The sequence below is a fragment of the Phascolarctos cinereus genome, unplaced genomic scaffold (assembly GCF_003287225.1).
Source record: "Phascolarctos cinereus isolate Bilbo 61053 unplaced genomic scaffold, phaCin_HiC Scaffold_2;HRSCAF=192, whole genome shotgun sequence".
Lineage (NCBI taxonomy): Eukaryota > Metazoa > Chordata > Mammalia > Diprotodontia > Phascolarctidae > Phascolarctos > Phascolarctos cinereus.
In genome coordinates, this window is record NW_027555625.1 from 145,649,347 (window position 1) to 145,665,503 (window position 16,157).

Here is a 16,157-nt window from a genome sequence, read left to right on the forward strand (position 1 = left end):
TGATGTTGCCCTGAGGCCCATGGGGGACCCCAGTGTCTGGTGCTGTGTTAAGTGGGGTGATGTGGGGGGTGGCTGGTGCTGTTGGAGGCTGTAGGGGTCTGGCACCTTACCTTGTGCTGAGCTGGGGTCCTAGTGGTGGTATCTGGCGTATGCTGAGGCCAGCTGGGGTTTTTCTGCATTTCCCTGGGGTTACACTGAAGCACATGGAGGTCTGGCCCTGACCGGGGCTACATCGAAGCACATAACGGTTCTCAAAGCTGGAGTCTGCCAGTTCCCCTGGCTACACTAAGGCATGGGGGGGGGGAGTTCTTGTGTTGGCATTTGCCTGTTTCACCACACAGGCTTAGGATCTCTCACTGGTTTGCCGAGGTGGGGCTTGCTGCTGCTTTACTGGGATACTTCCTGTCCTAGAATGGGCTCCCCTTCAACCTGAGTGAGACAAACCTCTCTTGCTGATTCTCCACATCTCCCAGGCTAAAAGACTGCTTCACCCCTTTCCACTGGCTCCAGTCCTCCAGGATTTGTTCTGGGGCGCTATTTTATGGTTGTTTGGAGATGAATATGGGAGAGCTACAGTGATTTACTGCTTACTCTGCCATCTGGGCTCTCAGAAGTCAGTTATCTGTAGTTATTTTAAAAGGAATTTCTTTTTCTATTTCCCTGCTGGATTTTGTTGGTAATGTACAGAAATGCTGTGGGTTAATTTTATATCCCACAACTTTGGTGAAGTTATTAATTGTTTTGATTAGTTTCTTAGTTGACTCTCTAGAGTTGATTCTCATGATATGAGATAGAAAAAATGATAGTTCATTTTTCTGATTTGCAGATGCTTATTCCTTCAATTCCTTTTTGTTTGTGCTGTAGCTAGCATTTCTAGTACAATACCAGTAGTAATGGTAATAATGGACATACTTGCTTTACCCTTCATCTTACTGGAAAGGTTACCAGCTTATCCCCATTACAGATAATGCTTGTTCTTAGTTTTAGATAGATATTATTTATAATTTTGAGGAAAATTGTTTATTTTATTTAATATTATTTCTAGAATTTTAAAAAACAGATTTGGGTGTTATATTTTGTCAAAAACTTTTTCTACATCTATTGAAATAATTATGTGCTTTAAAAAATGAATATTGTCAATTATGTTTATAATTGAATCAACTCTTCATTCTTGGTACAAATCCGGCCTGTTTGTAGTGTATGATCTTGGTGATATATTGCTGTAATCTCCTTCCTGGCATTTTATTTAAAATTTTTGCATTAATATTCATTAGAGAAATTGGTCCATAGTTTTCATTCTCTTTTGACTCTCTGATTTAGGTATCAGGACTGTATTTATGTCATAGAAAGATTTTTGTGGAACCCCTTCTTCATTTATTTCATATAGTTTACGTAGTATTGTAATTAATTGTTCCTTAAGTAATTGGTAGAATTTGCTTATAAATACATCTGATCCTGGGGTTTTTATATTTTACATCTCATAATGCTCTTTATCACTTTGGTCATAAATTCTTCCCTTATCCATAGATCTAACAGGTAAACTATTCCATGCTCCTCTAATTTGTTTATGGTATCACCCTTTTTGACCAACCCATTCTTTAAGATTGTTTCCAATTAATTTTTAATCTTTTCTTTTGCTTTAGAGGTCCTTTATTGAATTAATTTTTATCATATTATGGTTGATAAAAAAGCATTTAATATTTTTGCTTTTCTGCATTTATTTCTGATGTTTTTGTGCTGTAATGCATGGCTAACTTTTGTGAAGATGCCATGCATAGTTGAGAAATAGGTATATCCTGTTCTATTCCAATTCATTATCTCCAGAAATCTATCATATCTGACTTTTCTAAAATTCTATTCAAGGTCTTAAATTTTTTGTTTATTTTTTCGTTAGACTTTGGTTAGACTTTAGGTCTAACAGGGATAAATTGAGGTCCCCTACAATTATTCTTTTTACTGTCTATTTCTTCCTATAACATTTAATTTTTCCTGTAAGAATTTAAATGCTAGACCATTTGGTGCATATGTGCTTAGTATTTATTAGTATTTATTGTCTATGGTACCTTTTAAGCAAAATTAATTTCCCTGCTTATCTCTTTAATTAAATCTATTTTTACTTTTACCTTATCTGGGATCACAATTGCTACCACTGCCTTTTTTTTAAAAAAAATTTCAGCCAATGCTGGAGAAGAGAGTGAGGCTGATGACTTTGTGCAGCTTTGCCTCACTTAAATCCAATTCACACTCAAGTCAAGACATCACCATGGTGATGTCACTGGTTCTCTTCAAGGACAAAGGACGAACTACAATAAAGGATTCTGCTTGGGGTCTCCATGCTGAGAGGACTCCCAGAGAGATGTTGTGAGTTAAACCTTTGTCACACACCTTTCTTACATGTGTGCCTCACTAATATCATGGTCTCAGTTTAAGCTTGTGGGAAGGAATGAACCAGCATTTTAGAAAGTTTTGTATGAACTGTCTTCACCGTGTTATCTGTGACCAGTAGTAGTTGCCCTGCTGCTATTCCTTCTTCTCCTCCTCCTTTCTTCTTTCTTCGTCCCTTACCACATGTGGGCCCTCTCTTCACTAGGGGCACCATACCCTTCAATGTGGATGCTCTGTCCACAGGACTACAGATTTTGGTTGCATATGTTTGGTAAGATATTTTAGAGCTTGGGTGCTAATTTTTTCTTTTACATTATTTTATTATTATTTTTTTTCCCCCAAAAGGCTGGGATAATTTACTTTTTGTTCTGTGCAGTTTTCAATTATGATTTCTTGAAATATAGCTCTGGAAAAATGGACTTTAAAAAAGCTCATTGTATTTCACATGAGCTACTTGACTCCACCTTTAACCCAAACCACTCTGGCTTTCATTGAATAGCCAATAACAGACCCAGCCCAAGCCTCCGTGGCTCATTGTTTAGGCTTGGATGCCTTACAATGAGTGTGAATAGCAATTGTTTTGTTCTGAGGGTTTTCCCCTCTCAGACTGGTATTTTTGTGATGGTAAACTAGACCATCTTTTGTCTCAATTCCTATTTAGCCCTTGGCCACTGAATGGGCATTGCCTCAGACAAACTGAGACCTGGGAAAGATTTCAATTGAGAAAGGCCAAGGCTACTTACTGCACCCTGAGCCATCATCAGCTGTCTGGACTTTTGTCTCGCCACTGGACTTCAATGAGTCTAGAGGAGACAGTGAGGCTGATGACCTGGGGAAGCTCTGCCTCACTGTAATCCAGTGCATGTGCAAGTCAAGACATCACCCTCTTTGGTCTTCCTCAAGAACAGGGATGAACCACAACAATTTCAGCAGAAGCACAGTAGATTCTGCTCTAGCCTTTTATTTTAACTCTGTGTGTATCTTTGTTCTCAGGTGTTTCTTGTAAACACCATATTGTTGGATTCTCATTTCTAATCCATTCTACTTCCTCTTTTTTGTTGAGTGACATCATCCCATTTACATTTAGTTATGATTGCTAACTGCATATTTCCCTATATTCTATTCTCGTATACCTTCCCCTTTCTTTTTTTCCCTCTTCCCTCTTTAACAGTCTGTTTTGCTTCTAATGCCTTCCTAAACCTACCTTCCCTTTGCCCTAGCCCCTGGAAGGGTCATTTTCCTAGGACATGTTTCTATATTCAACTCTGTTTATTCTTCCCTCCTTGAACCAGTTCAGGTAAGTGATGTCTCAATGTCATCAGCTCCCCACCAATGACGGTCCATTGTATAAACTCCTTGCAAACCACATTTATGTGAGGTAATTTTCCTCATTCTTCTTCCTCCACCCCTTCCCAGTGTGCTCCTCTTCCTCACCCTTTCTTCTTTAAGATAATTGAAACATAAAAGAAACACTTAATTTTATTAATCTGCCCTATGATATTCTCAATGCCTCATGAAGTTATTAGTGTCCATTTGGTCTGGGATGGTGATCTCTGCTCTTGGGATCAAAACTACACAGCCAACTGTTTGCTTTCGGAACTCATTTCCTGCTCAATACACATTTTAGAGCCAATGCTCACCACCTCTCCTCTCTGACCTGGATCCATGATCCAGAACTGGATAGCAGACAAGAGCTGACAGATGGCACTCATTTCTGCTCCCAGCGCCCTCTGGGATATCTCTGCCTCGGTGGTCCTGTTGCTGCCCTCTTTGGCTCCCCAGACACGTTAATGTACCACACTGCCTGCATACTCCTGGCCAGACATTGTCCCTACTCTCTGCAGACTTCTCTATCTCCTGAGGCCACCTAAGCTGCAAAAATGATCCACTGTGACTTTTTCCATGGCTTTCCCTATCAGAATTTGGTCTGGTGCATTTTCTGGATCTTTGCTAAGGAGGTATGGCAAACCAGCTAGACTCTAATAGTTCTTACTTCACCATCTTGACTCTGCCTCCCTCTACCCTCTATGTAATCAATTTAGAATCTAATTGTGTTATTGTGTAGTTCACATATCTCCATCTTTACCACAATAGCAAGATACTTTATCAAATGTTTTCAAAAATCCAAGTAATCTAAATCTACAGAATTCCCTTCATCTGCCAATTTCATGACAGTCAAAGAAGGAAATTAGGTTAGCCTGGCATGACCTGTTTGTGATGAACCTTGCTGAGCCCACTCTCTGTAAACAGCGATTTTCTTTTTCAGACTTTCACCATCTCTTTAATTGACCCATTCTAGAATTTCCCGAGGCAATAAAATCAAACTTATTGGCTTACAGTGTGCAGCTGCTGATCTCTTCCCTTTCTTGGAAATCCCCACATTTCTCCTTCTCCATTTCTGATTTCACCCAGATTCTACCACCTGACGTCCCACCATTACTGACAGTGTCTCTAGTCCCTTCTGCCCAGTTCTCTTGTGATCTGAGGACATAGGTCCTTTGGGCAGGTGACCTGAATTCACCAAGGACAGCTTGGTGACCTCTGAGAATATCCTTACCCATCTTGGGTCAGTAGCATGGTGTTAAGTTGGTTCTCCTTTGTGGAGAAAACAAGCAAAAGAAATACTGGGCAGAGCTATCTTTTTTCTGTTATCAGTTATCATCTCATTTACCCCAAGCAAAGCTCTAGGGTAGGTGTCAACCTGCAGTTAGGTGGCCCAGTGGATAGATTACCAGGCCTAGAGTCAGGAAGACCCGAGTTCAAATGTGATTTCAGACACTTCCTAGCTGAGTGACCCTGGGCAAATCACTTTACCCTGTTTGCCTTAGTTTCCTCATCTATAAAATGAGCTGAAAAAGGAAATGGCAAGCTACTCAAGTGTCTTTGCCAAGAAACCACCCCCAAAAAGGGGTCAAGAAGAGTTGGACACAATTGAAAATGACTAAACAACAAGATGTCAATTTGCTTCCTCACTGAGAGTTCCCTACACCAAAACAATCATTGATTTTTTTTTTAAATGGAAAGTCTCACTTGTCTAGACCAGTGGTCTCCAAAGAAGGGTACATGAGACAATTGCTGGAGAGCACTGAGAAAATATTTAGAACTTCTATTTGTATTCTGCTAAAAAAGCAACAAGATCTATCTTTACTAATACTGAATATATGAATCGGCACTAGCTTCTTCAGCTAGCTCAAAGGTCTGACTATCTCACATGTGGCATACAGAACTTGAAGTATCCTGAGGAAAAAAAAGGAATTTCAAGACATGGGGAGGTTGACAGTGGTGCCCTCATCCATTTGTTCACTTTTAGTGTATGGCAATGTGTTTTAGCCCAGGTAAACGGATTAACTAAAATAACTCTTACAAAATGTGCGAGTGGCTTAGATTAAAATCGTGGATAAAATGAGAGCTTAAGTGAAAAACGAGATGGCAGACCTAAAACAATGATGCTTTAGTTAGATCTGCCAAGAAGTCAGGCCCCAAATTTAAATATGTGATTATTTGAAATATGGATTTATTTTCACTATGGTAATGATGAACCTAGCCCTAAGGGTATATTGTGCATTAAGATATTAGCTGATGCTATGAATTCATCACAATTAGCACAGCAATTTAAAACTAAGCTTCTGTTGCCCAAAATGATTTGTCTCACCTATAAAAACTCATACATGTACACTTCAAAAAAGATTATTTTGATTTGAAACAGAATTTTCTAACTTATTTTAAAAAATCTAAGCAAAGAGTTTCAGTAGCTTTTATACCTATTTGTTAAAAATAGAAAAATCTATATCATTAGATCGCAGGAATAACGGACACAAGAGAAGATGGAATTAGCCAACTTGTTTCAATCTAACAAGCATTTATTAAGAATCTACTGTGTAATAGGTACTGAGAATATAAAGACCTAAAAAAAAAAAGAATTCTTACTCTCAAGGAGCTTACATTCTTGGGGTGGGGGAGGGTGAAGGAGGGGGACCAAATGTACACATATAAATATAGACACAATAAACAGAGGAAAGAGAAAGTTCTTAGGGAGAGGAGGACACTAGCAGTTGGGGAGGTCAGGTGAGGCTTTGTGCAGAAGGTGTGTTTTAGTTTTGACTCAAAGGAAAGCATTGCATGAGGTGAGGATAGAGTATTCCAGACAATGGGGACAGCCAACGTAAAGGCAGAGAGACAGGCTGTTTGTGAGGAATAGAGAGGCTGGTTTGGCTGGACCACAGGTCTCATTCTTTTAAAATGTGTATTTTTTTGTATATCATAGGTATATAATTTATTAAGTAAATAAATATAATGTACTAGGAGTGTTGGGGGCAGCTAGGGACACAGTGGAGATAGTGCTGGGCCTGAAGTCAGTAAGACCTGAGTTCAAATCCAGCCTCAGACACTTGCTAACTGTGTGACCTGGGCAAGTCATTTGACCCTCTTTGCCTCAGCTTCCTCATCTATAAAATAAGCTGGAGAAGGAAATAGCACACTACTCCAGTATCTTCACCAAGAAAACCTCAAATGGGGTCATGGAGAGTCAGACTCGGCTGAAAAATGCCTGAACAACAACAAAAGTAGGAGTATATCCTCGAGAATTTTTTTCTGTGATATGAGGGGATATGAGATCAAAAACATCTGGAGACTGCTGGTCTATACCACAATGCTAAAACCAAGGTGCTGGCACAGGACTCACAAGAAAATACACATGAATAATCAAATGCCAGAGCAGATTTCAGCAACAAACAAATCCCATTCTCTGATGAAAACAGAAGCTTTATTGTTAAACAGAAATCGTTCAATTTAATAACTCTTTCCATAGAAGCAAAACGGTCCCAAAGGTTAAGGCATATGCTTTTTGTAGGTGTTCTGTCACCAGGCTGAGTGTCTAAGCAGATTATCAAAAAAGTTTCTGAAAGTCGGTGCTTATAAAACAGACCTTTATTGCCAAATCCATTCTTCTTTTAGAATGAGGGGAAAATTCCTTGTTGGTTTCATTGGCCTCGTTTCTCCCAATGCTTTCTCCTTATAACTATAAATGAAGTCTGCTTCTTGCCATAAAATGTCCTGGATAAAGATGGATGTTAGTTCAACTCCTTTACCATGTAAGGTCCTTCTAATACATAACCAATCTTTCTGTAATAATTCCTGGTGCCAACTCCTGTAAAGAAGCAGAAAAATAAGGTAGATGAAGCTCTAATAAATTTAATATTTCTCAAAGAGCTAAAGACTCAGAAAAAAAGTCTCATGCTAAGAATGTTTTTAAAAATATAGGTCAGAAGATCATAGCTTTAGATCTGAAGGAGACTTTAGAGGTCAGCAAGTTGAACCTTCTCATTTGTGTGATACTGAACAATTTACTTAACCTCCTGAATCTCTTCTGACTTTATATCTATGATCCTGGGAACTGAGGCCTTGAGAGTGAAGCAGTTTGTCCCAGGTCACACCAGCAGTAAGTGGGACGGCTGGAAAGCGAACTTGGGTGCTCTACTTCTAGATTCAGAACTTTTTCCACAGGACTGTGCTGCCTCCTGTAAAATGCCATTTACTAGTTCAGCAGCAGTTCATTTATAGTGCTCCTTTTGTTGTTCAGTCTTTTCAGTCGTGAATGACTCTTTGTGACCTCATTCGTGCTTTTCTTGGCAAAAATACTGGAGTGGTTTGCCATTTCTTCGCCAGCTCATTTTGCACATGAGGAAACTGAGGCAAAGAGGGTTAGGTGACTTGCCCGGGGTCACACAGCTTGTCTGAGGCTGGATTTGAACTCAAGAAGATGAGTCTTCTCTCCTATGGACTACGCACTGTAATGCATGCTGGGGAAGATACAAAGAGAAACAAGACAAGGGCTCTGCTCCCCTACCCCCACCCCAGGGCTTATCTCATAGGAAAAATCTTATAGGAGCTTGTTAGGAAATCAAAATTATTTGATAGGACATGAAAACATTGAATTTAAGCTTCATGAGAATGGTTCTACTGCTACTGTATTTAAAGGGAAAACAAACTCTTTTCTAAGATTACTTATATATAATAAATATCTGGATGGAGACTGTCAAATAACAAGCTGAACTGGCTATACCTGCTCAGAAAAGACAATGTTCTGTGCTCCAAAGCAGTAAAACTTGGAATGTAAAATGCTGGTGCTTCTCAATTTGTTCCCTTTGTTTAACGGAATGTGAGGGTAGTTAGATCCACGGCCTTCTCAGGGTGGGCAGTCCCTCTGCCCGTGTAGATGAAGGCTCATCCAAATCTTCTTTTCCTAGTCTTTCTGTACACTCCCCATAAAGGAGCTATGCAATGTCCTGAAGGCCTTCCTGTGGTTCTTTTATTATTTCAGAGATACCAGTTCTGCACTCAGGCTGTCCATCGGTTATCCCTCACTCTACATCAATGGCTCACCTTTTTCCAGAAATACTTGTCTTATACCCCTGTTTATGTGTAAGTCATCACTAATGATATGCTATAAAGTATTTACATACTTACCACAAGAGCAACCATTGCCCCGTGGGTCACCCACAATTTTGTTTCTTCTGGAAGAAAACTGGTGTTAGAAAAAGTTGGGCTTCTGCTACAAGGAGCAGTCTGGGAACACTGAAACATTGTACAGTTTCCCAAAAGCAGCCCAGTCTGTTCAGTTCTAGACCCAGTTCTCCGTTTCTCAACTATCCAAGATAACAGTAATGGACTAACTTAATAGCTGGAGCATCTAAATGAATATTCATAATTTTGGAAATAATAAAACTTGAGATGCTTTCCCAAATTGTGACTGGGTACACCATCTGATGGCTGCTACTAGATCCTAAAAAGTTACACCATCATTGGAAATGAGCAGAAGTGATGAGAACTAAAGACTAATGCCAGTCAGTTTCTGACACCATCTCCCTATCTCACCCAGGCTGGAAGTAGGGTGGCCACTCACGGGCCCTGTCCCACTACTGATCAGGAAAGAAGTTTTACACTGTTCTGTTTCCGAGCCTGGGCCAACTGGCCCCTCCTAGGAAGCCTGGGGCAGACTTAGGGACCACAACTGAATGCCTTACTGAAGCTGAGAACTCGAGCTCAAGCAAAGCACCAGCCTCAGCCTCCCCAGGAGCAGACTGTCGGAATGTGCCACCAAGCCCAATCAATGATTGAATGGCCTTTTCTTAGGCCTAGTCCTTCCTGACCACTCCGAAGCAGCGAATGCCGTTGACCACCTTCTTCTCCTCTACACTCTTTCCACTCTGCGTTTTTGCATGTTTCTCTTTCTTTGTTTTCCTTTTATCTGTTCAACTACTCAATCTTCCTTGCTGGTTCTTTATCAATGTCATGCCCACCTGTCAAGGCTCTGTCTAGCCCCTCTTCTCTTTTCCCTCTAGAACAAGGGTTCTTCAATTTTTTTGTGTCATGGACCCCTTTGGCAGTCTGGTAAAGCCCATGGACCCCTTCTCAGAATACGATGTTCAAATGCATACAATAAAATACACATTACAAAGAAAATAATTGTTGAAATGCAGTTATCAAAATATTTTTTAAAAACCAAATTAATGAACCCCACGTTAGGAACACCTACCCTATACTATCTTACTCATCATCTCCTATTAGTTCAATTATCATCTTCTATGTAAATGATTCTATGTCCCCTTCCCTCTACTCACAGAGCCACCACCTAAGTTTGGGCCCTTACCACCTCTCACCTAGACTATTATAGTAGCCTTCTCATTGGCTTCCTACCTCATCTCGCCTCATTCCAATCCTTTCTTCACTCAGCTGCCCCAGTGACTGTTCTAAAGTGTGGGTTGGATGATGGCGTCTCCTCGCTCAGTAAACCCCACTGGCTCCCTGTGACTTCCAGGACCAAACATCAAGTCCCCTGGCATTGAACGCTCTTCACGACGTGGCCCCTTCCTGCTGCTCACCAACTCGCTGTTCCTCGCCATGACACTTCATCTCCCTTCTCGGTGCCTTTGTCCTGGCTGTTCCCCACTCTTGAAATGCTCTCACTCTTTGCTTCTATCACTTTGTTTCTCTAGCTTCCTTCCAGACTGGGTTTAATCCCACATTCTGCAGGAAGTCTTTCCCACTGCCCTAGCTGCTAGTGCTTTCCCCTCTGATTTATCCTGTTACAGTATTGTATGTCTATACTAGTTTGCTTTTTGTTTCCCACTGGAGGGCAGGAGCTGTTTTTGCCTTTCTTTCCATCTATCCTAGTGTTTAATACAGTGTCTGTAGAAGTGCTCGGGAGATGCATTTTTATTGATTACAAATGTTTTTGGTTTGGATTGGAAGATACCAGATGATCCACAAGAGGGGGATCTTCTCTTCTGACCATCATACTGATGTCTCAGGTTTCGGTTTCCTCCCAACCCCACCCTCCCTCCCCAGTTGAGAATTATTTCATGCCTCTTGCCCTAGGTACAAAAATTCTTTTTTATTGTGTCTGCAGGAGACTTTCCACCAAGCCCTCGACCAACTGTTAAAAAGTCCGTTAAAATACCAATAGTGCTAAAAGTTCATCCAAATTCAGTATTATATACAAATACCTCACCACAGCTTCATTCAACAGACTGCTAAAGAGTAAAGGACTTAATAAACCTAATTATTAAAAGGTAGACTGGGACGGATGAAGTTTTGCCTATCTATAAGTAGTAAGGCTGGTAATAACTCACTTGACCAAAGGTGAAGGAAGTTGTACTTTCTCTTCAGGTATTTCTGTCCTGTGCCAGTGGGCAACTCACTGAGGAAATCACTTTCCTAGTTCAACTGCTGTGACTAACGACAAAGAACGCCTGTTTCTGGGAAGAGGAGTAAGCAGTGGATTTCTCGGTTAGCCTCTTCAGTTTCCATCAGTCAGTCCGAGCTGTCCGGTGGCTGCTCTGCTGAATGCCCTGTACAAGCCAGCTATCTCTTATCACATAAAAGCTATGAGAGCACACGGAATGAATGGCAATTTGAAGCTGACTTACTCAAAACACGGCTCGGCATTCCAAGCAAGTGAATCAAGAAGGCAATGAGAACCAATACTCACCTAGGCTCAGGCTCACAGAATCATAAAGGAACGTCATGCTACTCAAACATCTCCCTGTTTTTCACCCCTGACCACCACTGAAACAAGTAGTAGTGGACTTCATTTAGTGTAACTTGCTGTATACATGAGGAAGGCAAAGCGAATATGGCCTTTTGATCAGGACCCAGAGACAAACTGGTCATAAACATAATAAATACTATTGCAAAGGTGCTTTAAAAAAAATAGCAATGCTATTTTTGCATCATTCCTATATGGTCTGTCTATGGTAAACGACACTACTTTATAAGCAACTTTACTTGGCACATAGCAGATACTTAATAAGGGTCTGACTGAAGGATTAAAAACCCCTCTCCATGCACAAGGCAGGGGACCCTGTCCCATCTCCTCCCGATGCTGGCCCCTCTATCATCCCCATTCTCTCACTTACCTTCAGTCTCTCCTTGTCTACTGATAGCTTTCCTGCTACCTTCATCCTCATCTGATCCATCTATCCCCATTAGCTATCATCCTGTATCTCTCCTCCCTTTTGTGGCTGAGCTCTTTGAGATGGTCATCTATAATAGATACCTCCACTTCCTTTTCTCTCTCTCTTCTTAACTCCTCTTTATAGTCTGGCTTCCAATTTCATCATTCAAGTGAAACAGCTCTCTCCAATGTTCCCAATGATCTCTTAATTGCCAGATCTAATGACCTGTTCTCAGTTTTCATCCTTCTTGACCTTTCTGCAGCCCCTGGCACTGTGGGTCACCATCATTTCCTTGATATTCTCTTCCCTCTAGGCTGGTGTGACACTGCTCTCTTCTAGTTCTTCTTCTATCCATCTGACACTGCTCCTTTTCAGGCTCTTTTGCTGAATCTTCATTCAGGTCATGCCCTCTTAATGGTGGGTGTCCCCTAAGACCCTGTCTTGACCCCTCTTCTTTTTTCCCTTTATGCTATTTCACTATATCCTAATAATTCTCAAATATATTTAGCTATTTTTAACCTCTCTGCTGACATCCATTCTTGAATCTCCAATTACCTATTGGACATCTTAAACTCAACATGTCCAAAACGGAACTCATCTTTTCCCCTCTCTCCCCTGCCCCACCAGGGCTTTCCCTTCATCCTAATCCTCCTATTACTGTTAAGGGTACCACCATCCTCCTAGTCACCAAGGCTGTAACCCTAGGTGTCATCTTTCACTTCTAATTCTTTTTCTTCCCTCCATCCAATTTGTTGCCAAGTCCTGTCAATTTTACCTTTTTAACACCTCTCAAATACAGGCATACTCTGATACTACCACAATCCAGTGAAGACCTTCATCCTTCACCCCTGGACTACTTGCAATAGCCTACTGGCTGGATTCCCTGCCACAACTCCCCGCTCCAGTCTGTCCTCCACTCAGTTGTCCAACTGATCTTCCTAAAGCACAGATCTGACCATGTCAGCCCCCTTACTCACACTCTGGTGGCTCCCTTCAAGGATCAAACATAAAATCCTCTGGCATTCAAAGGCCTATATACCCCCTGCCCCCCTCACTTTTCTAGTCTTCTTACATCTCATACCCCTCCATATACTCATCAGTCCAGTGACACTGGCCTCCTTGCTGTTCCTTCAACAAGACCCATTCCTCCTGGCTCTGGGCATTTTCACTGACTGTGGCCTATGCCTCTTCTCTGCCTCCTGACTTTCTTCAAGCCCCAGCTAAAATTCCATCTTCTACAGGGAACCTTTCCTATCCCTTTAATTAGTATCTTCCCCTTGCTGATTATTTCCAATCAATCTTGTATTTAGCTTATTTATATATAGTTGTTTGCATGTTGTCTCCCCCCCCCCCACCGCAGACCATGATCATGCTCCTTGAGGGCAGGGACTGTCTAAGCGCCCCAGCTTGTAGCACAGTACCTGGCACATAGTATGCACTTAGTGTCTATTGACTAGATGACTTTAAGGAAACTCATGCATAGGGAAAGATGGAATGACAGGAGGCTATGAATGGAGAGAGGAGCTCCAGAGTTCTTCATCATGAGAGGGGCATTTGTTTAGTAGCAGCAGGATCAAAGGTGGTGGCTGTCCTTGAGTATAGCTGAGGTGGCATGGAGGAGTGGATCAAGAGTGTTGAGCAGACTGAGGAACTCAGAAGCCGATGTTCCCCAGCATTAGAGCAAGAGTTGAGATGAAGGAGACTGTGAACTAGGGCTTGGCCTCCATGAGAAAGGAAGATGGGCATATCCTGGGTATTATTAGAAAACCACTAGCATCTGAATTGGGTGAAAAATTTGGATAGAGGGAACCTCAAAGGAGGAGAGGGCTCTAAAAGACAGCAGCAGAGGGAAGTCTGAAAGAAGTAATGGGGAGCAGGTGGTATTGCTATCATCACCCTGATATCAGTGAGTTGGGGACATGGAAGTACAATCACTAGTGGAAAGGACAGCCAGCGATGTAGGGTCAGCTAGGTCTCTGTTAGTGCCAGATGATGGAAGCCTCATGAGAGGAAGAGGAATATACATAAAGGACATTTTAAAACTAGGGAACTTGAGCTTTCTACATAGTGGAAAGGGCAGGCAGATCTACAGTGAGACCTTGCCAGAGTAGAGTTGAGGTGGATGTGGATAAGAAAATGATAAATGGGAGGTTAGGAACAGAGGTGTTTTGCTCTTAGGCAGTCAGGGAGTCTATACTGCTAAGCTTGAAAAAGCAAGAGGGGTGGGAATTTGTTAACTATTAAAGAATGAGTCCAAGCAGAGTATCAGCTGATGGGAGTAACTGCTGATAAAAACAGATGAGCTGAATGTTCATGGTCATGGCTCCACCAAGCAAATAAAGGAAAAACATCACTAATTCCCCAAATGATTTCTAGATTTAATACAATACCAACCAACATATTAAAAGGTTACTTTAGATGAAGTTGTAACAAAATTTGTATGGAAAAATAGATGGAGAAGAATCTCAAGAATTATGAGGGAAAAAAAATGGTGGAGGGAAAGTTTTATTAGATCTCAGAATGTACCAGTAACTAAAAACTGCCTGGTTCTTGAAAAAAAGCAGAGAAACAAGTCAAAGGAACAGATGACATAACCCACTGTATGTAAAAGATTAATGTTTGATAAACTTGTATTTAAAGGCACTGAGAAGAAAATCACTATTCAACAAATATTACTATAAAAACTGGTAAAAAAAATCATTGGGTCCATGCCTCATACCATATATCACAACAAACTCTATTTGGATTTGTGATCTAAATAGTTTTTTAAAAAATCATTTCAATTGGAAGAAAAAGGAATAATATAATTAGTGAAAGAAAAAAAAGATGGATTTTAGTACACAAAAAATAAAAGCACTTTGCACATGAAAAAACCCAAACCTTTAAGATTAAAGAAAAAAAGAGGGCAGCTAGGTGGTGCAGTGGAAAGAGCACTGGGCCCTGAAGTCAGGAAGACCTGAGTTCAAATCCAGCCTCAGACCAAACACTTGACATTTCCTAGCTGTGTGACCCTGGGCAAGTCACTTAACCCCAATTGCCTAAAAGCAAAAAACCCCCCAAAAACAAAAAACAAAAACAAAGATTAAAGAAAAAAAACAGATTGGGGAAAATATTTGCAGTAAATACATTAGATAAAGATCAGACATCCAGAGTCTTTAAGAAATTGACGCACTACTATAAAACTAATAATACACAGTACCTAATGGAACAGAGTCAAAGAATATGAGCAAATAATTTATTAAGGAAGAAATCTAGATTGTTAACAACAACATGAAAAGATGCTAAAATTTCCTAATATTCAGAAAATCCAAATTAAAGCAACTTTAAGATATCATCTTATACCTATTAGAATGGCAAAAATAGCCAAAAAAAAAGGAAAGAAAAAAAAGATCTAATGTTGGGGAATTAGGTATGCTAATATAACATTTGCAGGACTGGGGCAAAAAATTTGTAAAGCAATATGGCAATATGTAGTAAGAGTCACAAAACATCACTGTCAACTCAGAGCTTCATCCCCCCCAAAAAAACCAATTAAAAAAATACATCTGTTCAAAAACAGTCATAGCTGCTTTATTTATAACAAAAATTAGAAACCAACTGTATCCAACAATTGAACAATGGCTGAATAAATTAATTAATGTAATAAAATATTGTGATGCCATAAAGATAATTAGGAAGCTCATAAGAAAATATAAAAAGATTTCTTTGAAGTAATTCACTCAAGAAAGAGAGGCAGGAAAGAAGACAACGAAGTCAGAAGTAGAAGAATTTCAGATAGGCCTGGATGGGGACACAGAAAAAAAAATAAACATTTTCTTTGCTTTTCTACTGTTAATTAATTTTATCTTGTTAACTGGCAAAGTTTACACCAGCTTTTATCCCTTTGTTTCTTGTTCTACAAAATTTACAAACTGTCTAATCTACCTCCTGGTTCAAGTAAGAGCCGCTCAGATTTCGTTTTGGTTGTTCACAATTTAGCAGTGAAGAAAGTGTGTGTGTGTGTGTTGTGCTGGTTGTGAGGTGGGTAAAATGTACAATGAACACTAACCGTCAGAACTGAGGTTTTGAGAACAAATGAGAATTATTTATATTCCATTGTAACAGTAACTTCTCCTTAGCTTCTCTCTGTGTCCTACAAGTAACAAATCTGTTCACTTTTACGTGGAATGGATAAAGAAGAAAATTTAATTGGGAAGGAAAACATATGACCATCAAGAGAAAGAAGCAGCAGCCCAGCCCCGCGAAACGTGGAAAGACACCACATGGACTGCACAGGCCCAGCAGGGGCGAGTCTAGGTGGTGCTTCCACACAGTTCA

General features: G+C 40.5%; 1 protein-coding gene across 2 annotated transcripts in view; it reads right to left on the reverse strand.

Moving 5' to 3' along the window:
- Positions 1-6,212: 6,212 nt before the first annotated feature.
- Positions 6,213-16,157, reverse strand: part of ELP3 (elongator acetyltransferase complex subunit 3) — a 97,854-nt gene continuing 87,909 nt past the window's right edge. The window contains exon 15 of one of the 2 annotated variants that reach the window (XM_020988613.2): positions 6,213-7,531. In XM_020988613.2, coding sequence (XP_020844272.2) covers positions 7,455-7,531 — 77 coding nt within the window. In that variant the 3' untranslated portion in view covers positions 6,213-7,454. The remainder of the gene's footprint in view (positions 7,532-16,157) is intronic. The other variant, XM_078149659.1, reaches the window with a different exon arrangement.